Source organism: Muntiacus reevesi, chromosome 3 (genome assembly GCF_963930625.1).
Source record: "Muntiacus reevesi chromosome 3, mMunRee1.1, whole genome shotgun sequence".
Taxonomy (NCBI): Eukaryota; Metazoa; Chordata; class Mammalia; order Artiodactyla; family Cervidae; genus Muntiacus; species Muntiacus reevesi.
The window spans coordinates 235,583,483-235,609,028 of NC_089251.1; the positions used below are offsets into that span (position 1 = coordinate 235,583,483).

A 25,546-nucleotide genomic window follows, 5' to 3' on the forward strand; every position below is an offset into this window, starting at 1 on the left:
GTCATTACATATGTATAGTTTTTATCAAATTCTTTAGTGTTTCTAAAGATTGCAGACTACTTTCAGCCCACCCTTATGCCACCCCAGTCCCTTCCTACCCTCCCTTTTATTCAGGTGCTATTACAAAATGATTCTTTAAGTTTAAAAAAATTGGGGGTGGGGGTTAATACCTGAAGACAACTGAAAAATATACAGTTGTTAAAATAAACAGGAGCTTGTAAAAAGCTGCAGATTGATACAAGTGTCTAAAACAACTTAAGGACATTTGTTTTATTTCCCTTTGCCTTGAGATATTGTACTGAAAACCAAAAAATACCAACAACTTGATTAATACTCTTTGGCTTTGTCAGTATTTTTATAGGTTATAGACTTTTAAATCCACATACAAAGAAGGCAGTACTCAAGCTGTGGTATAGTTTAGCAGTGGAGAAAAGGAGGCAGCTCTGACAATAAGCTTTAATTATTGACTCAGTTATGTTCTACATTGTACCTTATTTTACATCATATTCACAGTTATAGTTACTACTTAATGAAACAAATTAAACAATTTCACTTATTGCAAGTAGAATTCCTGTGGAGCTGTGAAGTGCATCAGTTCTAATGCTTGTTACTTTTTTCTCCATTATATCTCCTGCTTGTTCTTTTACTAGTCTGTACAGTCATGTTTCAGTAGATGGCACCCTGCATTGTGCATTTGCTTTCTATGCTACAGCAAGAGAAACAGCTGGTATGTGATTACAACTTGATGGAAAAGTATTCAGCTTAAAAAATGCAGGAGAATTGGTGTTGAGCTGTCACAAGACATGGGGCATAAGGTTAGATAATTGATATTTTGGCAGAAAAGGCAGAGAAATTCGTTTGTTTTGAATGCTGTGTTACAGTTTAGGATTCAAAGGATATTTCTTAAAATGGGTTTTTAAAAACATTTTGTTGTTTTATTTGCTTTAGTAAAGCTACTATGAGGAATACAGAATTCTTGAGTTGTTGATAACAAAAGGAGGTGAAATTTTGGTTTCATAATTCAGATTTTTACTTTTATATCAGTACTACTTAACACCTTTTTTATACATTCAGCTATCATAATAAAGTCTAAAATATATATGTTTATTTTGCTTTATGTGATTTTCTTTTCTTCCTACTTTTACTGAGTCAGTCATTGGGGTCCCAAGCAAATTCTGTGAAAAGATCAAATCTGAACTAATAGGTCCTAACAGAGAAGGATAAGTACGAACTTTGAAAATTAATTGGCAGTAGAAGATTGGCTTATCAAATTTAAAAGCTAGTTTGCTCCTGAGCCTATAACTATTTTACAGATTTTAATTTAAAAGTATCTTTAACTTAATAATCTTTTATTTATATCCATATCAATTTCCCATTAGAATGGTACTTATTAATTGTACTTTTTGTTTGAACCGCCAACACTAAAATTTAAGTCTAGATAACTCTTATAGTTAGTTAGTTAGTACTGCTTTTCTTTTATCATGGGAGAAAGGAAATTATTTCACCCCAAATTTCAAATATGTATTTTAAATATTACTGGTTTTTTTTTATAAAATTGTTGCTTCTCACAAAAGGATTTGAGTCAGTGTTATAAGCCCTCTGTATTGATACTTGAATGTATCTGGGTGCTTAGACAGACTTTGTATATTTACACCAACTGTACACAGCTGTCCAGTAAAATGTTTATAAGAAGACAGTGATGATGTGAAACCCAAATGCTTCAGTTAGTAATATACTGTTTACGTAATGATTGGTTAGCCAGGATGAAAGAGATTGGTTAAGGGAATGAAAACTAACACTGTGTCAAGAGTTGGATTAGGTTGTTATTTTAAAAGCAAATTAGTAATAGGAGCACAAAGGGGTCTCTTTAAGTTGACTTTTTGAGGTGATTTTCCTCAGAGTGCCAGAGTTTAGATGTTTTAAGATAAGAAAGCAAATTTTGGAAATAATTTGGCTTATAGCATTTCAGGAAAATAAGATATTCCAGTCAACAAACATTTACAGAGCACCTACTCTTGAACTAAATGCTTTCTCTTACCCTTCTAAATATTTTTTTAATAGTAAATACAATTAAGAATATGTATGTGCTGCTTATTATACTAGAGGTAGTTCTGTTGAATTATGCTTTTCCATAATTCTTTAATTGGGCAACTGTTGACAGGCTTCGCTTTATTTAGCCACTTAGAAAAGGTAAGAAGGCGAAAGTATACACTGTATAACAGAAGCAAAATAAGGAGTCAAAAGAATGCATCCAGTGTTGGATTTTGTTGACTGATTAAATATTTGAGGTTTCAAAAAAGAACTGATCAATAGAATTCATTTCATACTTAAAAAAATTATTTTCAAAAATTAAAATACTTATTTCTATGATTTATTCATTGTGGATTTGCTGGTAAATAGTAGTAAAATTTAAATTACTCTTGCAATTAAAAAGAATTTTAATTTTTTTAAAGTCTCAGTATTGACTGTTGCTCCAGAACTATTATCACTGTGATAATGGGTATTAAAACATGCTGGTGTTAAAGCTGAAAGATTTTTTAGTTTGTGAAGATAAAGTGTGTAAATGTGTATTTTAAGTGATTCTTTAAGTTAAGCTATACCCTTTATAAAAAAGAAAATTGAGTCATGTCCTCGTGCTAATTCTATGGAAAGGTAATTTACTTTCATATTAGGGAATTTCATATACATGTATATATCCCATTCAAAAAATTTGAACTTGAAACTCAGTGCAAGTTGGTTTTAAATACAAATAACAGAAGATGTTTTTGTCTGTCTCCTGCAGGCCGTTTGGAAGCCCTTTCCTAATCAAGACAGTGACTTATCGGTACCAAGTGGCACAGGCTCTGAGCTGCGTATACCTCGAGTATGTGAATTCTGTCAAGCAGTTTTCCCGCCATCCATTACATCCAGGGGGGATTTCCTCCGGCATCTTAATTCACACTTTAATGGGGAGACTTAAGATGCATTTGAAAACAGACATCTCAAGTTCTACGTGATGATTTTGGGTTTGTAATATTATATATTAATACTTGATTGCAAACTTAGCTCAAGATCATTTACTGAAAAGTCCAGTCACTGCTATTTGAATTTTTTTCTAAACTTAATATCTTAACTGTCTTTTATTGCCTTTTAAAAGATTGTTTTGTACAAAGGTGTAATTCATTGTATTCATGTTTACAGTGTTTATTATGTATGGGATTATGCAATTGTGTAACAATAATTTATGTTTTTTCAAAAGTCTAAGCTTATTGCTTGGGTTTCTAGTTAGATCTATTGAATGTGGTGATGTCAAATGTTTATAGAGTTTTTTTAATTTGTTTTCATTTTAAAATTTAGATTATTTATGCATTGGGTGTTCTTTTTGAATAAACCTATAATAGAGAATAGCAGACAAGATAAATATCTGAGTAAATACCAAACTTAAGACATTTGTTGCTCAGTGATAAAAATCACTGGTGGGATTATTTAAAAACTTTAGTTTTTTTTAAATAATTGACATAGGTTTAATTCTTTCTGTATGTATAGCTACATGATGAAGTTAGTTAAATATTAAGAGTTACTTATGTTGTGATAGTTAATGTGTTCTTTGTTCCTGAATAAAAAAATAAATCATATTTGGGGGAAATTCATATAATTCATGTTTCTTTCCAATAATCTGAAAAAAGGGTGATACCAGATCTGGTGACATTTTATTACAGTTAATAGATCACTTTGAAATTTAAAATTATTTTTCAAGCTAAACTTTCTAAAGGAACACATTTGTCTTTAATGGGAGCAAATCTAAAACCTTGTAAGGATTATCCATATTTATTATTTTATATTAGAAATGTTCACATTCTTGTTGAGAAATTGTTAATTCATTGTTAGCAGCCTGATGAACAGTGGAGGATATTTAAGAGAGAGGATACCAAATTCAGAAGATTGCAGAATTTTGTTTAAAATGAGACTTCCCTATGATTCTTTTTTTTTTTTAATTTTTTTTTATTAGTTGGAGGCTAATTACTTCACAACATTTCAGTGGGTTTTGTCATACATTGACATGAATCAGCCATAGAGTTACACTTATTCCCCATCCTGATTTCCCTATGATTCTTGTCATTTAGGTTTCTCTTCTCTTCCCCACCCCACTCTCAATTTTTTAAAATGTTTGAGGCATGGCTTCTCTTTTATGAAGTAAACACTGATTTGCAACTCTCAAAACAGAAATTTAAGCCTTCTTGGGAGCAAGTGTTTTAGAAAGCTGTGGGGAGGGTTTCTGATAAGGGGTTGGACCAGTTTGTTCATATTTCACCTGTGCCACGGTGAAGGGCCTTAGCTTGTGGAAGAATGAGAGTGGTGGCTCGACTTCTCCGGGTGCCAAGCACGTCACATTGACATCTTCCTCAGCAAGGTGACAGTGATTATTAGGCATTCACTGTGAAGGGTTCTGAGGCATGTACATCTTTCTTTCATTGCCACTGGGGCTGAATGGAAATGCCTAGACAATTATCGAAGTCTCTTCCCTTCCCCCCTACCTCCCGCCCACCCAACCTCCCCTCTCACTCACTCCTCCCACACAAACGCAAAATTCAAAAAAAACTTCCCAACGTATTCCAGCCAGAATATACCACTGCATCTATCTAGTGAAAGGCGATTCTTTTTCCTTCTCTTTTCCTAGGTGAGGAAGAGTTCCTCTCTCACAGTTGACATCTACTAGCCTACTGACAACGGAAGGAGATTATGGCCCAGAAAGGGACTCAGAGTGTATCACTGACTCCTCCAGTCCACTCTTTTCCCACCTCCATCACTTCTAGTAAGCGGGGAACTCTTGTTTTCTGCTAGGTTCCAGTGCTATCCCAAGCTCCAACTTGTAAGGGCCAGAGGCCTTCTCGGGGCCAAGGGACAGGCCGCCTGGAAACCCAGGCTCCAAGCCCGCACTGCAGAGGTGGTGCTGGCTGCAGCCTGATAAGTGGAGCGGGCACCCGCCAGGTCTCCTCTCTTAATCCTGAGTCGTGTAGGGGCTGCATCTTGGCACCTGCTACGCGTGGCCGGGTAAGAACAGCTCCCAGGTAAAAAAGCTTCACACGCGAAACGCTGAGTCTGAAAAAACCACCCCCGCCGAGGCGAGGCAGTTGTGAGCGGGATGCCTGAGAAGTGGGAGGTGAATGTCCTCGGGAGGGCCCCCGTCCCCCCCTCACCACTCCCCCCCAACCCTGTGCAGCTTTCCCTGGAGGCTGAGGCTGCTGCCAGCGGGGACATCTGCTTTCTTACACTCCAGCCTGGCTCACCCCGCCCCCTCAGCCCCGGGTTGCGTGGTTATTTTACCAACACCGAGGGAGGGAGAGCTCGAGGAGGTAGAAAAAGGGTGGATGGAAGCTCGGGAGATCTTCTTCCCACTCCCCCACGCCCCCTCCTTTTTTCTTCACATCTTTTAACCTTCAAGGTAAAGACTTTATAAATATGAAACGATCAGCGTGTCCGCTGGCTCCCAGGCCCGCCTTCTGCTCGCGGGGCTCTCGGGTGCGGGGCCTTGCCCTCCTCTCCAGCCACCCCGGAGGTGGCCCGGGTTTCGGCGGTTCTGCCGCGCAGGGGCTGGCCGGGTGCGCTCAGCCTGTGGCGACTTTTCTCCCGGGCTGCTGCCTCGACAGCTGCTTGTAGCTACAGTAATTAGACTGTCAGTGCTTGTTAGAGGAGAGAGGGGGAAACACACTTCTGACAGCAGATTCCGAGACTCCCCAGTTTGTTAATTTCTAAGAGATCTTTAAAGCATTAATTGAGGTCTCCCCAACTCTCCCCTCCCGTCCCTCTCCTCAACTCCTCCCTTCCCAAAAATATCTTTAGGGGAAGAGAATTCTCTCCGCGTGGAAGCAGTGTTTTCCGCAAAACTGCCAGCCCGCCCCCGACTCACGCACACGCACACTATTTTACATATACATCTATATGCACACATGTATACGCAGAAGGTTAACTCGGCACAGGCCTCGTCCAAATAGGAACCAGGATTGCATTTAAAATAATAATAATAAATAAGTAAATAAATAAACTAGGAAGGAAAGGGGGGGGAGGGAAGCAGAAGTCGGGAAGAAAAGAGAAAAGCAGCAGGCTGATTACGAGGTGTCAAAACTGCCAGGAGCAAGAAGGTGATAGCAATCAGGGGTGAGAAGAGTGCGGCATTCGTGCGGGGCAACTAATTATCCGTCTCATTTGAGAAGAGCAGCATTTGAGGCAGCAGCGTTCGCCTGCTGAACGGTGACAGATTGGCGCGGAGGAGAGGGGAGGTGTTAAAACAATGGAGCCGGGCGCGCGAGCGCTGCTGCATGCTAATCAGCCCTCCCTCCGCCTGCCTGCCGCGCTCCCTCCTTCCTCCCGGCCTCCCTCCTCCGCGCTCCCCCTCCCGCCTGCGGCGCTCCCTCCTTTCCAGCGGGCCCGCCGCCGCCGCCACCCGCTTCCTGCTCCCTCGCTTTCCCGCGCGTCCTTCCCGCCGCTGGCGAGTGGAGCCCGGGCCGGGCCGCCGTGCCCCACGCGGCCCAGGAGCCTCCACGCTGTTCCCCGCGGGCGCCCTCCCGGGCCCGGGCCGCACGCTAGCCACCGGCGAGCGCTGCCCCGCGCGGTGCTCCGAGGGCCGGCCCGCTCCCCGCGCGCCACTTCGGGGGAGTGGGTCTCGGAGGAGAGGCCGGGGAACCTGCCTTCTCGCGGTGGACAGCGAGTGGGAAAGACAGGCGAAGTCAAGAGGGCGGGGGGCGGCCTGGGGTGGGAAAACAGTCGGGGCCAGGAAGGCGGAAAAGTTTCCCCCGACCGACGGCAGGCCCCTCGGCGCGGCCCTGGAGCCGCCCCCAACCCCTGGGCAGAGCCTCCCCCGCGGTCGACCTCCCCTCGCCAGCCCGGCCAGAACTGAACGGACACGGTTTAGTATGCACCTCTGCGAGGAAGACAAGTAAAGGGCCTGAGCGTTAGCTGTGCTGCCTAAGGCTTGACCTCCTGACCCCAAGACCAGGCTCAGGGGCCTCCGGACCCCTGGAGGTACACCACTCCATTGTCGCCGGGGAAAGAACGCCTCTAGGAGACCGCCCCCCGCCCTCCGCCCTCCGCCGCAGTGACCAGAGGCCGGAGGCGTCGGGCCGTCTCTCTCAGCACCGCTCCCCGCCGGGCGGCTGCGCTCCGGCCTCGGGGAAGCTGGTCGAACCGCGGGGCCCTGCCTGCCCCTGGACGGAGACCACCGGCACCTTTCTGCTGGAAAAGGTCGCCTTAGACCTGTTGAGACAGGCCTGGGACCTGAGTTTCTTCCTCCTTTTTGAATTTAAAAGCCCATTGTTGAGCTTTAAGCTTTTGCCTAAAATACACTTTAATTCGTACGTTTTTACTATTACAGATTTACATAAACTACCCGTAGAGATTGAAACACGGACGTTCTTAAGTAGGTTAAGCCAAACACAGCTCCAGAGAACTGATGGGTATTTAGACTTGAAGGAGAATGCAATTCCCTTCTAACGAGTTCTGTACTACTTAGCTAACCAGGTGTCTGAATTAACATAAAATACTTTCTTCCCCCAGTCATAAATGGAAAAGGAAATCAGTTGAAAGATAATCCATACAGTATAATTTTTGTTCTGCTGAACCTTACCACTGCATAACTTTACACACTATTGTTTGTTTAAAAAATCAACATAAAATGTGAAAGTTTGAAAAAATTGTCATATATATATATATATATATATATATATACGAGGATTTATAGTATTCTCTCTACCCTTCTCTATTTGTAATGTTTCATTAAAAAAGTACAACAGAAAAAATAAAATGACCTGAGTAAATTTTGGTATTATTGATCTTCATCCCTGATCTAGTCCTATGAAAAACTACACGAACACACAGAATGAATAATTTTTCCTTTTAGAATGTGCCCAGGCATACCAATACAATAGCGGAAAGCGGAATTGTTAGAATCTACTGAATTATACAGAATGTTTAAAAGTTTTAAAATTGAGATTTCTTAAAAGACTCACATAAAGACTTGTGTGTAGATAAATGTTAATGCTTTTTTGTTTCCACTCTGGAAAACCACTAAGCAGGCCTCTCTGCCCTTAGTACATCACAGACTTTTTAGTGCTACAGTATTATCTGGCATTTAGAAAATTCCCTGGCATCTGAATCTGTTAAAATAGCAACCTATCTAACAGAAAAAAAAAATAATAACCTTACATTTCTTAATGTAAACTTTGAAATTCAGATGCTCCATCATATCAAAATTAAGCAGTTTATTAACAATTCATCAGCCTTTTCTTCATTAACCAACACTATGTAAGCCAAGTGTCTCTCTCTGATGCAGTAAACCTTTAGAGTTTAAATAAATTTAGTTCAATTCTATGTTGTGTTATGTATTTCTAATACATAATCAAATTCTTCACCTTCTAACAACTTGGTTATTATGGATTTACTGTAATTTCTTCTTAGTCTATAGACTTCGCAAATTTGCATGATTGTTTTAATGGTGTATTTGCAGATAAGTTTTTATTTGCACATAAGGACAAAAAGGTGAAGTGAAATTTGGTCCCAATGGAAACCTGTTAGGTTCCCTGAACATATGGCACATTGGGCTGTTACTTCCTTTTTGAGATCATTTTCCAAGATTTTTTAATATATACATCAACTTGACACCAGTTATAAAGAAAATATATTGACTTTGTAGATGCCTCCACCTGGGGAACATCTCTCAAAAACAAACCATGCAGTCAGGTGCACCTTTAAATGTACAGGTGTCCAGTCTCAAGAACAGGGCATCATTTGAAATTAGTCAGAACTGACAGTTGATTTTACACTGTCTTTGAAATTAGGTAGTTCTTTGGATTCTTAGAATGCCACAATGACTTGATTAATACAATTAAGGGTGACTACTTAAAACTCCTTTTTTACAGAAGGCTGTGCATTTGGAATCTACAGTATTACAATGATTTCTCTCAGTAAATACATGTGATGTAAGTCTCATTTACTGAAAGTGTGTGGTGCCAGCTTAAGACTTAAGGGGAAAATCACAGCACTTTGAAAAAGATGTAAATGTTCAATTGGTAAAAAAGGGGGGAAAACCGTGCTAAAACATGTGCCTATTTCCATTATGCTTAATTTACTATTCAAAACAAGTTTTTCCTAATAAGCTCTATTGTTTCTTTCTGTTTTGTAAAATTTAATATGTGTGAGACAAAAACCAGATTCAGAATGTGAATGAAGTCTGGTTAGCGAAAGCTTGTTGGAGCTTTCAGTTCAAGGAGAGCCTCAAATTAAAAGACATATCACGTTATGACACTGATAATATATAAGGAAGAAAAGTGTCTTAGGTTGTTTCCAAAACCAGTTACAATTAGATTGCTAAATTCCTCCAGCCTCTGAGCAAATAAAGTGCAGCAAACACTAGAATATTCGGATTGATAGTGCTGCAAATATTTACTAAGTAACTTTAATTTTTGCTTTATTGCAGTTCTCATCTTTCTGAGATCGAGATTCCCAAACAGGACTGAAATATAAGTTCTCAAACATTTTATGCCCTTGTCTTGTCTGTACAAGGTCATTTGTCTTTAAGTCAATCACACTTTTCCAGAGTATTTGCACCTGATTATGGAAGCCCTTGATACCTAACTGGTCTCTCTCATTTGAATATCTCCTCGGGATCTGAAATGCCTGATAACCTGGAGTGTGCCCATGCTTCCTTTGTTGTTTAGGTCTATATCATGAATACATTTTTAAAATATCCTGCTTATACCCTTCGGAAGCACTGTACAAAAGATGAGTTATCACTTATTAATTCAAGGAATGATCATTTTAGAAATAACCAAATCTTAAAGATCACCTTCTTTTTGTGTGGACCAAAAACATAAAAAAACTCAAAAAAACAAAAAGACTGTGTCTAAAGAGAATGAATGAATCTCAAACCTACTCAAGAACCCGTCTCAAGCTCTCCTGACTTTCAATCCCCTATTTTTTCCATAATAACCCTTCACCTCAAGATAGAAATAACTTTTTCACTTTGTACTTGCCTTCATAGGAAGATTAAACCACTTTATATCTGGAATCTTTTGTACCCAAAGAAGCTAACTAATATGCTAAACCACAGAGACATTAGGGAGCCTGGCATTCCCTAACCATGAGATGGGGTGGCTACTGGGATGATTATCGATTTATCACCACCCTAACACAGGGCCCCAGAACTTGTCAGCTGGGAGAAGCATCTTAGCACAGAGTCTGAGATTCCCCATACCTCCTCCGATGAGCAAACAAGTGTTGGAATGTATTTTGTAGCATGAGACACAATCTGAGGTAGGAGAAAAGGTAAAAAGGATTTGTACCTCTAAAGCATGGAGTTAAACCTTATCATGACACCCAAACCACAATGCTAATTGTTTAATAGTCCAAATTCTAAATCAAAGGTTATAGTTTGTACAGGAAGTTAAAAGAAAAAAGTCAACCAGTATGAACTGGAAGTGAGCCTATGTATTTTCGAAAACTATTAATCTGGAAGTAAAACATTTTCTAAACCAAACACACACTTCATCTGCTTCAAGAACCGGCCTTTGCTCGTCTCCTTGGACTTGAGACTCAGGAGGCGGTCTCAGCTTTATAGTCTCTTCCCTAGAGTGTTGGTGAATCAACTCTGAAAACAGCTCTCATTAGACAAATAGTTTCTCCATTTGCAGTTGTTAAATGGCACTAATCGCCAGTAAGAAAGGGGCATCCTGTGTGAGTGTATTCATACAACTTCAAGCAATTGGTTTAAAAGGAAGGCAAGCTCACTGGGAATCTGAGGTATCAGTAAGGGTGATAAAGCTTGCTGGAAAAAGCTCTCTCTAAACCAGGACTGAGGAAGAAATGCAAGCAGCAGGCTTCCTCTGCTAAAGCAGCTTTGTGACACACTCACACACACACACACTCTCTCTCTTCCTCTCTCACACACACACACTTACTCACTCACTCACTCCAATATCCTGAGGTTTTATTACTGGCATTTTGAAAGTCTCTTCCTTCAGCATCTATAAGGCAAGACCAGGATGAGATCTATTTGTATATTAGGGCACTTCATGAATTTCAAAGCAGATTTTGCTCCACCTTTCCATCTTTAAAGTTATCAAGTCCCAACTTAGTTTATTTTTAAATACAATTAATACTAAGGAGTAGTGTGGCTTTATAGCAAGAGTTAGAAAAAAACACATGATCCAATTTGGAAGTACCATTGTGACGCTCCACTCTCAGAGGGTGCTATAGTACCCTGGACTGGCTTGGAAGAAAACTGGCCACAGAGAGGGAGCACTGGTCCATTGTCTAGTCAAGAGTCAACAAAAGTCAAAAAACTCTGCCACTTCTGCCGAAACATAAGGACATTTCCAAACGTTTCAGTCATTTCTTCCTGGTTCACCCTACAATATGCTTGGGAAAGTGTGCTGTGGGGGTAACTCATTTCCTTTCCAAGCCCCACTAAAGTCCCACTAAAAATGTCTCGAATATCCCAATTAGCATACATCAGAGAATGACCCTTGCTTCCTCAATCTAGTATTTTTTAGTTAGGATTGCCTGGTTTAGCAAATAAAAGTACAGGATGCCCAGTTAAATCTCAGTTTCAGATAACTAATAAGTAATATTTTTTTTGCTGTAAGAATGCCCTGTGCAATGTTGGCACTCCTATTTTTAACATCTTGTTGACTAAAAAGATGTGAAATCAAGTCTTAACAGATATTTCTCTAGTTTTTTACTTTTTGTGGATTTGGGGGTGGGGGTGGGGATTAGGTGCAGATCAGATATCCCTTTTGTGCCTGGAATTTTCTTTCTTCCTTTCTCATTCCGCAGGGAAAGTCTCAGCGCCTCTTAAGCATCTCTCAGCCTCTTCTCTACACGCTACTCTTCTTGCTTTTGATCATACAAGGTTTTGCGTTGTACTGAAATGCGTGTGTCTTTATCTAGTCTCCTCTAGGATAACGTGAGCTGTTTCAAAGGGAGAAAGACCTCATCACCTTGCTTCCACCCTTCCACGGGCTTCCCTGGCGCCTGGCTAGACTCTGCTTCCAGGCTGCCCAGGTGGGCGAGGAGGCGCAGCGGGAATTCTCCACTCCCACCTCTGACCCGGGCGCCAGGGGAAGCTGAGCCTGTGCGGTCGGGCCCCTGGAAGCGTGGGCAAGGAAACGGAGAGGACGCGGGAGCGCTAGGTCCTTCCAGCCCCGCTCTGGGAAGGGCTGAGGGCCCGAGCAGGCCTTCCTGAGGCCTTCTCCCGCCGCCCGGGCCTGCCTGCCTGCCGGCCGCCCGCCCGGCCCGGCCCCGCGAGGTCGAGAGCTGGGCCGCCTGGGCCCGGGGCCCCTGAGGGCGGCGGGCGGCGCGGGTGCCGCCGGCTCGGAGCGCCCGGGGGTCGGGGAGGCCGGAACCCTCGGCCCCGGGCCCTTCTCCGCCCGGCCGGCCGCTCGCCGCCTCGCTACAGCCGGGCGATTCTTCCCCTCATTTGTTGCATTGTTTGCATTAATATGAATATCTTGTTCTGTTTGTTTTGTCTCCTGGGAGCCAATAAAGCTGTGAGTTTTTTCTTTACACCAAATGCAGCTCTACGGGCGATCAATCAATGGGGTAGTCTTCGGATAATCTGTGAGAGTGAGAAATCTAATAAAACTAGCGACTAAAAAAGGAAAACAAAATCTATTTTTCTCTTAGCTTCACTACGTCAGGATGAGTGTGTTCCACTTCTGCTGCTTGAGGTGGGTTTAACTTTTTTGTTTGTTTTGTTTGCTTTAAACAAATAGAGTTAAATGTCAAGATGGGAGGGGAAGGGATTTGAGGGAAGAGTGAGAAGAAGAGGGATGTTGGGGGACTTCTTACATTTTTCTGATGATTGGGCGGTTCTTGCAAGAAGAGAAAAGAAAGTACTTGCTAACATCCCAGGGAACCAGAGAGATGCACTTTGCATCTAATAAGAGGTACTTTGGCAAAGAGGACTTTCCTTAGTTCTCCAAGCACACAGGGAATGTAAATTAATAAAGAAGTTAACTAAGTAAGGATAATAAACCAGGTTATTTTCGTGTCCCCTGCCCCCACTCCAGTTTCCCCCTGCTAGACACTAAACTCCCCAAACACATTTTGGGAAGGCCCCTCAGCTACCCTGAGCAATGCAGGGAGGATGAGAAAGATTGGCCTGCTACAGCAGCCTCCTCATAGCACAATGCAACCTAAATCATTTATAAATAGATCAAAATAACAATCTGAATTATCTAACATTAACAGCTGAACTAAAGAGCCCAAGATTATGTGATGAATTGTTAAATTGCAGTAGCATTGTTTTGGATTGCTAATTAAAAAAAATAAGCAAAACCCATGACTCTAGATATGACAACTGAAAATACCCACAAATTATTTAATAAATGAAGCGTCTAACAACTTTAACACTTCCTGGTCGCCTTGTTAATAAATGTAATTTGAGGTAGATTTTTTAAATCTTCAATCTAAACAGTGAATTCATTACGCGCCATTCAGATCTCTGGATGCCTATGGACTTCTTGGAATTAGGTGTTAAATAGACAAAAGTGAACCAAACTGCCTTTAAAAGCACAGCATGACCATGTAATTCTTTTTCCAGTTTGTGGTAAAAAATGATGAAACTTCTTTCCAAGTAGCTATCACCCAGATTTAGTGTGAAAAGTAGTGTAATTGTAATTCACGCCATCAGGGTCTATCGCTGATAGACGATCAGCTGTTCTGTAGTGGGGAGAGGCTTTCTTTTCAAATAGGAAAGCTGCCAAGTGCTCTGCGATACCTCCAGCAAGCTTATCGGATTGAGTTCAGAGCCAAAACAGCAGCTGCACACATATGCAAATTGGCAATTAATAGTATAACATTCTGCAAAAAAAAAAAATGTTTAAAAAATTTCTTTAAGAAAATAGAAAGAAGCTACCTGAACATTAACCTTAAGTGTAACTGGGACTTCTAGGATGAGTGACTAATGATTAATTACCCTCTGGAGAGGACTTGCTCTTTATTACCTTCTCTCCTACAGATCGAGTCTTTGTTGTCTTGCTGAGTTTTGTCTGTTTTATGGAACACAATAATGGACTCAAAGGAAGAAGTTTAAAAATAACTAAAATTCCTTATATTTTTGATTCCAGAATGATGGAAACTAAGCCCTTTCCACTGATCATTCTTTCCCTGCACAGAGTACACAAAGCAAGAGCTTTCGCATCCTCGTGAAAAAGACATTTTGTTCTGGATGTCATCAACTCTTTCCACTACAGCTTGCAATAGGAGTAAGCTTCACGTCCTGGGGTGCTGCCTGTCTGTGTCTTGATTTCTGTCTGTCTCTTCCTCCCGTTGACAGAAATGCCGTTTGTAGGCTTCACGCAGCAGTTTGCAGAAATCCAGCAAGATTTATGGTTTATGTTGCCCAGCATGAATAAACACAACACTCTCAAATGTTTAAGGGGAAAAAAATCATATAAATTTGTTAAATTTCTTAACATCCTGGCCCCCCACCTCACCCCAATTCTCACACACGAGTACACTGTTTCCCCTGATACAGTCATACAATGGCTGTGGCTGGGATTAGGTTGACAACCTAAACCCCAAGAAGGGCCTGGCGTTTTCACAGCAGCCTTTCTCCAAGGCTCTGACTCTTCCTCTCTCTCTCACTCCCTTCTCTCTCTCTCTCTCTCTGTCTCTAGCACGGGGATGGAGTGATTAGCAAATGTTTCAGATAATCTGTGAATTCTTAATAGTCATATTTCCATGGTTGAAGATCTGCCTGTTTCTGGTATGTAGCAGGTTTCAGAAGTGTTGGTGTTGAAGGGTTTACCGATATTTCCAAGTTCCGGGAGCTTGAAATTTGGGTCAGTATCCTGATTCCCTTCAGTGTGTAAGGATGAAGTAGGTTTTATTTTGCTTTATTTTCTGGATGTTTCAGGGTGAGATTGGGTCACTCCTGACTGTACCATATATCATAACTGCAGAATTGCAACCGTCATTTCTGTCTTTTTCTCCTTTGATCACCTACACGTCTGGCATTAGTACTTTCAGTTTTATTGCAAATCAAGTGTGCATTTAGCTTAAAAATATTCTTATTCTTACACCCTAGGAACACTTCTTTTATAATCTGAGACAAGTTTTGGATTATTAACATTCCAGTTGAAAGCATACTGTACATTTTCATTGCTAATACTGGTTTTGAATTTTGAATATTAAATTTTTATTAAGAACTTTACTCATATAAACTTAAATGTTTGTTTATATTATTTGGAAAAAAATTGATAACTGTCAATTAAACAACCAATCCCACTTGGGGTACAGAAAGATGTCTGCCTTTAATAAAAAGCACAAAAATCCTATCCTTCTGGGTCAGTAGATTACACTTTTCTAAATATTTATGATTAACAGAACTCTTTTGATCTGATTCCAATAAAAGTAGCCTATGTTCTAAAGATTATAAAGTATAGAAGAAAATTATCAAGCCTATATTTTATTCATAAGGATTATTTTTCTTGATTTGTGATCCAATTAGAATGCAGTTAGACTTATCTTATGACTAATGACAACTGATTTAAAATGCTATATAGCAAGTGAATTGAAAAGTTGCTTTTCAATAAAACAGAACAATGGGAATGCCAACTTTCCTTCTCTATAACTTCATTAACATGGTTGTATAGACATTTGCATGTAAAATGTAGTTAACAAAAATTACACAGAAGTAAATTTAGTCCTTTAGTGCCTACCTCTATGGTAAAATCAGACCATTTGGCATAGTTTGAAGTCTTCCAAGAAGCCTGGTTTCCACCTGGAAAATAAATTACTAAATTTGAATGTGTTACTTATACTATGATGAGTTGTCTATCTGTTACATTTTATTTTAGTACATATACTGGAAATTGTACTTAGAGTTTTCTAAAATTGTCATCTGTTAAGGTAGAGAATTATAATAATATAATTATACCCAGAAGAAAGTGTTCTGACTTTAGATTATTTTGGTACTGTTACAAATATGATGCATTTTTAAAATTTCAGAATGTTTGTCACAAATTCATTTGTTTCATTGTCAAATTTTGAGTTAACTTAGATTAGCTATAACTGTTCTAACCCAAGTTTATTTTCTTTGCATTTATTGATACATAGATCATGCGTATAAACGGGCTTCAATTTTACACATATACACTATTGCACTATCTAGCTGTACTTACTTTGCACCATCTTTAGGTGAAAGGCCATCTCAAAAATTTCTCGGTTTGATAAATATGAGATATTTATCAAATCATCATTTCTCAGTTCAATATATCCTATTTTAAATCATAAGCAATTTTGCATTATAAAAGCTATTTTGAGTAACCAAAATGCTGTGCTGTATGACAGAGAATATCATGAGATGATTGGTGAGATGTCACAGTGAGGACAACACTCAGTTAACTTCAACAGATAGAAACTCTGCTTTCTAATGCTGCAGGTGTGCACAGTGGGAGGAGATGGAGATGTGGGACTCATGGCTCAGTGAAAACTCCTCACAACAATCATGAGAAGGGGAAATCACGTCTCATTAGACTGTGTCTGTAAGTTTTTCTTCGTCTTAAAGAAAAGTGCATTTATCTCTGAAAGAAAGCAATATTTCTCCCTGAAGTGTACATTTTCTAAGTTGAATTAAGTAACCAGAATGGGTGTGGTTGTGGAACTCTATATTCTCAAACCCAGAAACTTTATAATTCACTGCAATATACCCAAATATGTCTCATCCCTCTACCACATTCATAATAATTTTTATCTCTGACTTTTTTAAACTCTAAAGTACTTTGTGAAGCCAGGTGAATATATAATAGATACCACCTTCTGTGGGAGTGAGAACAAGAAACCCTTGATTTGTCTTTAAAGGTATTTAAGCAATATGATGTTAAAATGTTTTGTCTTAGCACAAGATATTCATTTTGAAGAATTTATCTGGAGGATTCTATGTAGTAAGCTGAATGAGGAGCCTTTACTTAATGTGATAAAAGAATAGTATTTTTAGAAAATCATGCTTCTAGGAAATCTACTTGGCCATTGGATTACTAGTCTAGAAAATGATGGTGATAGAGTAATAATAATCCTTGGTTCTGGCCAGGCACTTTACATACATTCCCTCATAATAATATCCTTGTGAGACCAGCATCATTATTTTACTGATGAAGAAAATGAGGATAAGTCTAAATCAAATAGCTAGAAGTGGATGAGCCCCTGTGGTTGTCGAACCCTGAAGACCACACTCTTATCATAAAAGGCATTTCCATTCTGATGTCTGAAGGATAGAGGCCTGGAGGTTGGAAAACCATTTTTACCCTCTTAACATTCCATTTTTCCTTTACAAAATCAAAGAGAGTCAATGAAACAGTTCCAGAATTTTGCAGTGTAGTCCAGGTTCCTTTGATTGGGAAGTCTTCATATGACTAGGAACAGCACTGCTTTGGCACATGCATGAAGAAGACTCAGGCGATCTACACACCCATCCTCAAATTTAGCAATTCGAAGCAGTTAGCTACACGGACAGTTTTGTATGCATTGCTAAATGCAGACACAAAAACTGCATTTGCAAAAAGAGGAAACCCAGTTAAACTAGGTTGCAAATTTGGCCCTAATTTAGCGTAGCATTTGTGATACATATAGGTTAGAGTGACATTTATATAATGGTGTGAAATATGAGAAAGTTCCAATGCTAGACACAAAGACTTTTTAAAATTGCTTTTGCCTACTTTGGTTAGTTTAAGAAGCAGGAGGGAGAATTTGGTTTTTCAAGTGATGGGAAGGCTTTAAGGATGTTGGAATACTGTTCAGTCCCCTGGGGTTCTGCCTGCTGTACAATTTTAAATGTCTTTTAGCTAAAAAATTGGCCAACAAGGGAAACATAGAGATGAAATTTCTTCTCCCTTCTCTGGGAAGTAAGAAGCTATAGGTGGCTAACATAATCCAATTGTCATAGTCTAATAGATGGTCAGCTTAGGTGATCAGATGCCGTAATCATTCCTCCTATTTAATATTTCTATTTAACTAGAGTAGCTACCTATATATTAGAATTTACTCTGGAGGTTCTATCCTTATACTCAGTTACTCAGTTGTAGATATAGGTTTCAGCTTAAGAAACATAGCCAGAAATAAGTAGGTGAATACTCACAATGTTTTACATAAATACTGCAGTCATGGTACCTGAAACTATTTCCATTTCTCCAGTGAAGACCACTGGAGGGCAGTGTTTTCTCCTTTGGGATCATCACCAAGTTTCAGATGGAGAGTGCGTTGATGTGTAAAAAAAGTCTGGGTTAAGAAAAATGAGTTGCACTTCTTATTCAGACAACACTTGGAATTTATCCCCTCCTGTTTACCTGTTATACAGGTTGTTGCTTATCATACTGCCAGACTATATTAGTCATACCTAAAAATCAGATCCTAGAAGATCATATACAGTATTTTCTACTTGGGAGTCTTTTAATATTTTATATTATTTTGCACTTTGAGGATTATGCAAAGTTGTTTTATTAATATAAATGGAAAATGATAGGCATATGAGCAAGAATGAGTCCTTTTAACTAGCTGCTTTGCACTTCATAATTTCAATATTTTGTTAAGTTTACGTTAATTTTATTTTCAGTATAATATATGTACATATGCTTGTCACAAAATCAGTGTCAGTATTTTCTAGAAAGAACAAATGAAGACTTTTCCTGGAAGTTATGTGCCATATTTTATGGTATGACTTAGTCTCTAGGGCTAGTATATGAGAAAATATTTAGAAATTTTTTATTTAAAAAATGATTTTTGCTGAGTGTCAAGTTATAAAATTATACCTATTTGTGTCCCAAGTTAAAAAATGAAACTGAATTACATGATATATTTTGATGAAGAGCTATTTAATCTTTATTTAAAGACATGTAATGCTAATTGAAGGCTTTAATTATACTAATTTGTTTCATTAAAAAAAATGAAAATAAAAAAAATTTTAATGAAAATATATTCTAGCTATGTGGAAAAAAGATTGCTATTTAAAAAAAACATAATTTTATTATATTGATTTTATTTTTTTCAATGAAATGTCTAGAAACTGGCCTCAAATCATGCCTAAACAACATTAAGCAATGCAAAGCTACCAGTCCCTTGAGAAAAAAACATGCATTTTAATATCTACATCTCAAATAATTGTTTAATGTATTTTATTTTTATAACATTATTTTTGGTTATAAAACTAATACATGTTTATCTTGGCAGTTATGAAAATAATATAATGAAATAAAATCACACATAACCTATCCAGTTAGAGAACCAGTTAATTTTTTAGAGTATATACTTATAGCACATTTTCCTATGCACCAATATAAATTAAAAATAACTGTAATACATGAACTATACTTTTAATTTAAAATATATCACAAGTATTTCCCCATATCATTAAATATTTGTTAGCAGAGTTATTTTGAATGCCTATATAGTACACCATAATTTGCCTAACAAGTTCTCATAGATTATTTGATGGTTTCTAATTTTTCTGCATTATAAACAATGCTATGATGAACATCTCTATAGACAATGCTTGCTTATATCTATGTTTCCTCCAGATGAGTTTCCAAAAGGAATATTTCAAGGTCAAAAGTTGTTAGTTTTGGGGGTATTTTTTGCAATTTTTGATACTTAAGGTCAAAGTGTCTTCCAAAATGGAAATGTATGAGAGTGTCCACTTGTCCATACCTTCACCAACCCCAAATGTTATTAGGTTTTTAATCTTCTTTAATTCAGTGTGGGCTTCTCAGGTGGCGCTAGTGGTAAAGAACCTGCCTACCAATGCAAGAGACATAAGAGACATGGGTTGGATCCCTGGGTCAGGAAGATCCCGTGAAGGAGGGCATGGGAACCCACTTCAGTATTGGTTTGTTTTTTTTTTTAACTCACTCCAGTATTCTTGCCTGGAGAATCCCATGGACAGAGGACCATGGCGGTCTACATTCCAGCATCGCAGAATTAGACACAACTGAAGTGACTTAGCACACACGCACAATTCAATGTATGGGCTTCCCTGGTGGCTAAGACTGTAAAGAATCCGCCTGCAATGCAGGAGACCTGGGTTTGATCCCTGGGTTGGGAAGATCCCCTGGAGGAGGGCATAGCAACCCACTCTAGTGTTCTTACCTGGAGAGTCCCCATGGACAGATAGAGTCACAAAGAGTTGGACATGACTGAGCAACTAAGCACAGACAATTCCATGTATGAAAGAGATTTTTATTCTTTTAGTTTTTGCTACTTTGGTTATTTGGAAAACAATATATTTCATGCTTCATTTGCTATTTATATTGTTTCAATATGGCTTGCTTTTTCCTATGCCTCACCCATTTTTCTCTCAGGATGTTTCTATTTTTAAGTTAATTTATGATAGTTCTTCATATATTAATGATAAGGATACTGACTCTGTGCCATATATTTCACAAGTATTTTTCCAGTCTAATATCATATTTTGTTATTGACTTCATTTTAAAATTATTAATTACTTGAATGTTATTAAAGTTTCTATCCTTGCTTATCACATTTAAAAAATATTCCTCACCAAGATTATTCTCTTATATTTTTCTCTTATATATTTGATGACTTTGTTTTATTTCTGTTTTGTTTTTTGCTTTTATTTCATGCATTTAGTGCTTTAATCAATTTGTAATTTACTTTAGTATATCATGTGAAGTGAGGATTTGATCATTTTTTCCAGTTGTTAAGCAATTGCCTCTGAATATTATTGAATAATATACTTCTTCACTATTGACTGATCTGCAAAGATTTTTTGAATCAAATTGATAGCTTTTATGTTCTAGGGTCCAGTCCTTAGGTTAATTTCTGCTCCACTGATAACTCGTCCACTTTATCACAATATATATTTAAAAAATTTTTTTATTTATCATTTTGTGTGTGTGTGTGTGTGTTGTTTGATAATTTTATCTGAGGGTCCACATAGGTCTGTAGATATATTTAATGGTATGTTTCTTTATATTATTTATTTATATATATTTTTGGCCATGCCTGCAGTTTGTGGGATCTAATTGAACCTGCATCCTCGGCAATGAAAGTGAGGAGCCTTAACCACTGGACCACCAGGGAATTCCCACAGTATTTTGATTATACATTTTTACATTTGGTGTTGCAGGTTCCTCTAAAGTAGTTTTTTTCTGAAAGTTTTCTTTGTTATTCTCGCTAATTTATTATCTTCTTCAGAATTACTTTATTAAGTTAAAAAATTCACTTGAGAACATATGTTTTACTATGGAAAAATGCCCAGGATATATTAAGTGACAAAAGCAAGTTGTAGAACAGTGTGTATAATATTATCACTACTAGGGGAAAAAAAAGTCAGAGCATGTAAGTGTGTGCGCTTGCCCATGTGTATGTGACGATGTGCCATACTGTTGCTGTTTTGGTCATTGTGTACAGTTCTTTTTGTGACCCCATGAACTGTAGTCCGCCAAGCTCCTCTGTCCACGGAAATTCTCAGGCCAGAATACTGGAGTGGCTTGCCATTTTCTCCTCCAGGGGATCGTCCTAACCCAGGGATGGAACCCACATCTCCTGCATTTTGGGCAGATTCTTTATCACTGAGCCACTGAAGCTCACATGCCTTACATATACATACAAAATTTCTGGAAGAATAGACAAAAAAAATTATTAACAATGATTGTCTTTGGGAAATAGGAAAGGACACTGTAGGAAAGAGAACTTTTTTTCTGTTTTACTAAAACATAAGTCTTCTTTAGGCAGTTTGGATTTTAAAATATTCCTGAAATTCTAAACAGAACTACATTTATAAATGAAGTGGGACACCCTTCTAATATTGCCATTTTCCCATATAAGAACACTTTTCAAAAAAATATATGTTCCTCAGTAGAGTATTGTAATTTTCTTCAGTAACAGGTACTATGCAAACCCTGTAATTTATTAGCTTAGCCCCCGATTTTATATATTTATAGTTATATGTTAATTATATATCTATAACTATAGACTGATATACAGACATGTAAAGTTATATTTCATAAATGGATATATTGCATAATTGCTGTTGTTTGTAAAGTTAATTTGTCTAATTGAAGACTATTTCCTAATTGTTTTTTCTTTAAATAACTGAAAGAAATGGTTGATTTTTAATTTTCTTGACTTTAAAGATAATCCTAAAGTAACTGGTCAGTTCAAGTTCAACTAAAATTATTGGTTTAGGTAGACATATTCTAATTTTACTTAATATAATTTTTTAATTTGTATGACTTTTTTTAGTCATATAAACATGGTTTAAGAAAATAGAAATAGTGAAGACCCTCTAAAATAAAAATGACTACAGAATATAATACCTATCATGTTCTGAAAAGAAATTTAGAGAAGTAATGAAAAAATAATTGTTAGTATAGATAGAATTTCTATAAATAATTTATGAGGACCTAGACAAGGAAGAAACAATAGATATGACCTATTTGGAGTTCTGTAGACTTTTTGCCACATTTGTAGTAGAAGATACTCCTATTTTTTATATTTTTTTCTTTTCAAAAGAAAAGTATTTTATTCCTGACTATAATATTCTCACTGTAAAAAGCATTCAGATATTATAGAAAAAAAAACTTTCTTTTTTGAAGATCGGCCATAACCCTATTATCCAGAAAGAAAAAAAAACTATTCACATTTTGCTTATTCTTCAAGAATTAATTCTACTCATATGTATTTCATATATTTATAAATGAGATCACACTATACTCACTGTTTTATACCCTGCTTTTTTCTTTTAATTTATAATCACTACTGTATTTTTATATCCATAAATGCAGATCTTCATAATTCTTAGTGCTTGCCATTGAAATGTATATTTTATTTCACAATGTTCCATAATTATGTGCTCAGTCCTCCATTCATCAACATTTTTTAATATTTATTTTTATTTTACTTATTTATTTGGCTGTGCCAGGGCTTAATTGCAGCATGCAGGATCTTTGATCTTCATTGCAGCATACAGAATCTTTTAGTTGCAACCCACAAACTCTTAGTTGCAACATGTGGGATCTAGTTCCCTGACCAAGGATCAAACCCAGGTCCTCTGCATTGTGAGTATGGAGTCTCAGCCTTTGGACCTCCATGGAAATTCCTTGATCAATATTTAGTTTTCAGTATTTTACAATGAATATTCTAAAACATCTTTTTACATTTGACACATTATTTTCTTAAGAAATAAAAATGGTAGATCAATAAGTCTGCATAATTTTAAGACTTTTGATAAATACTGCCTCTCTGTCTTCCAAAAAGTCATAGTGATTTTATTCTCAAGCCTTCCCAATAATATGTGTTAATATTATTTTAAAAATCTTTTATAATCTGATAGGCAGGAAATGGTATTTTATTGTTCTTTTAATTTCCAGAATTTGATTAGCAGTGATTTGATTAGCAGAAGGAGAAGCAGTAATTAAGAAGAGGTGGCAAAAATACACAGAAGAACTGTACAAAAAAGATCTTCATGACCCAGATAATCACAATGGTGTGATCACTCACCTAGAGCCAGACATCCTAGAATGTGAAGTCAAATGGGCCTTAGGAAGCATCACTACGAACAAAGCTAGTAGAGGTGATAGAATTCTAGTTGAGCTATTTCAAATCCTAAAAGATGCTGTGAAAGTGCTTCATTCAATATGCCAGCAAATTTGGAAAACAGAGCAGTGGCCACAGAACTGGAAAAGGTCAGTTTTCATTCCAATCCCAAAGAAGGGCAATCCCAAAGAATGTTCAACTACTACACAATTGTACTCATTTCACACGCTAGCAGAGTAATGCTCAAAATTATCCAACTGAGGCTTCAACAGTATGTGAACAGAGAACTTCCAGATGTTCAAGCTGGTTTTAGAAAAGACAGAGGAACCAAAGATCAAATTGCCAAAATCTGCTGGATCATCGAAAAAGCAAGGGAGTTCCAGAAAAACATCTATTTCTGCTTTATTGACTATGCCAAAGCCTTTGACTGTGTGGATCACAATAAACTGTGGAAAATTCTGAAAGAGATGGGAATACCAGACCACATGACCTGCCTCTTGAGAAATCTGTATGCAGGTCCGGAAGCAACAGTTAGAACTGGACATGAAGCAACAGACTGGTTCCAAATAGGAAAAGGAGTACGTCAAGGTTGTATATTGTCACCCTGCTTATTTAACTTATATGCAGAGTACATCATGAGAAATGCTGGGCTGGAAGAAGCACAAGCTGGAATCAAGATTGCTGGGAGAAGTATCAATAACCTCAGATATGCAGATGACACCACCCTTATGGCAAAAAGTGAAGAGGAACTAAAAAGCCTCTTGATGAAAGTGAAAGAGGAGAGTGAAAAGATTGACTTAAAGCTCAGCATTCAGAGAACTAAGATCATGACATCTGGTCCTATCACTTCATGGCAAATAGGTGGGGAAATAGTGGCAGACTTTATTTTGGGGGGCTCCAAAATCATTGCAGATGGTGACTACAGCCATGAAATTAAAAGACGCTTATTCCTTTGAAGAAAAGTTATGGCCAACCTAGACAGCATATTAAAAAGCAGAGACATTACTTTGCCAACAAAGGTCCGTCTAGTCAAGGCTATGGTTTTTCCAGTAGTCATGTGTGGAGGTGAGAGTTGGACTATAAAGAAAGCTGAGCACCGAAGAATTGATGCTTTTGAACTATGGTGTTGGAGAAGACTTTTGAGAGTCCCTTAGACTTCAAGGAGATCCAACCAGTCCATTCTAAAGGAGATCAGTCCTGGGTGTTCATTGAAAGGACTGATGTTGAAGCTGAAACTCCAATATTTTGTGAAGAACTGAAGATGTGAAGAACTGACTGGGAAAGATTGAGGGCAGGAGGAGAAGGGGACAACAGAGGGTGAGATGGTTGGATGGCATCACCAACTCACTGAACATGAGTTTGGGTAAACTCCGGAGTTGGTGATGGACAGGGAGGCCTGGCGTGCTGCAGTTTGTGGGGTCGCAAAGATTTGTACATGACTGAGTGACTGAACTGAACTGAACTGAAGTTTGTCATGTTCTCATATGTTTATGGTTTATTTTTATCAGGTTCTCATGTATTATGCTCTTTTGTTATTTCTGTGTTTGTGAATTACCTATTCTATCTGATTCTTCCTCTTTTTGGAGTACATATCTTATTGTTTTTGACGTATAAATGGTTCTTTAAAGGTTGAAAATATGATTATTTTGTTTGTGATATGTATGTCTTCCAGTATGTCTTTGGTCTTTTTACCTTTTTTGTGTCATTTTTTGGGCTTCCCTGGTGGCTCAGCTAGTTGTCATACAGTTTTGTATGTAATCAAATTTACAAGATATCACTGAATTCAAAGTCTTTGGTATCGTTATTAGAAAGACATTTTCTGTGATATTAGTAATAAAAATTCTGCTGTTTTACTCTAACTATAGTTATGTTTTCATATTTTGCATTTAAATCTTAAAGCTATTTAAACTTTCTTTTTAAGATGTAAGTAGAGATCTAGCCATATTTTTCCTCAAATCATTTGTTAATGTCTCTACGCCACTTTTGAGCAACCCACATTTTCTTCACTAAGTTATTGGATATC

The 25,546-nt window shown here is 38.0% G+C and overlaps 1 protein-coding gene across 9 annotated transcripts in view; it reads left to right on the forward strand.

Annotated features, from left to right (window-relative positions):
- The window catches only part of TANK (TRAF family member associated NFKB activator), a 96,812-nt gene extending 93,178 nt beyond the window's left edge, over positions 1-3,634 (forward strand). For 6 of the 9 annotated variants that reach the window (XM_065931638.1, XM_065931637.1, XM_065931635.1 and 3 more), the window contains 2 exons: positions 651-727; positions 2,783-3,634. In XM_065931638.1, the coding sequence (XP_065787710.1) occupies positions 651-727; positions 2,783-2,996 (291 nt within the window). In that variant the 3' untranslated portion in view covers positions 2,997-3,634. Of the gene's footprint in view, positions 1-650; positions 816-2,782 lie in introns of all 9 variants that reach the window. The other 3 variants (XM_065931641.1, XM_065931642.1, XR_010662496.1) reach the window with 2 other exon arrangements.
- The last annotated feature ends 21,912 nt before the right edge of the window (positions 3,635-25,546 follow it).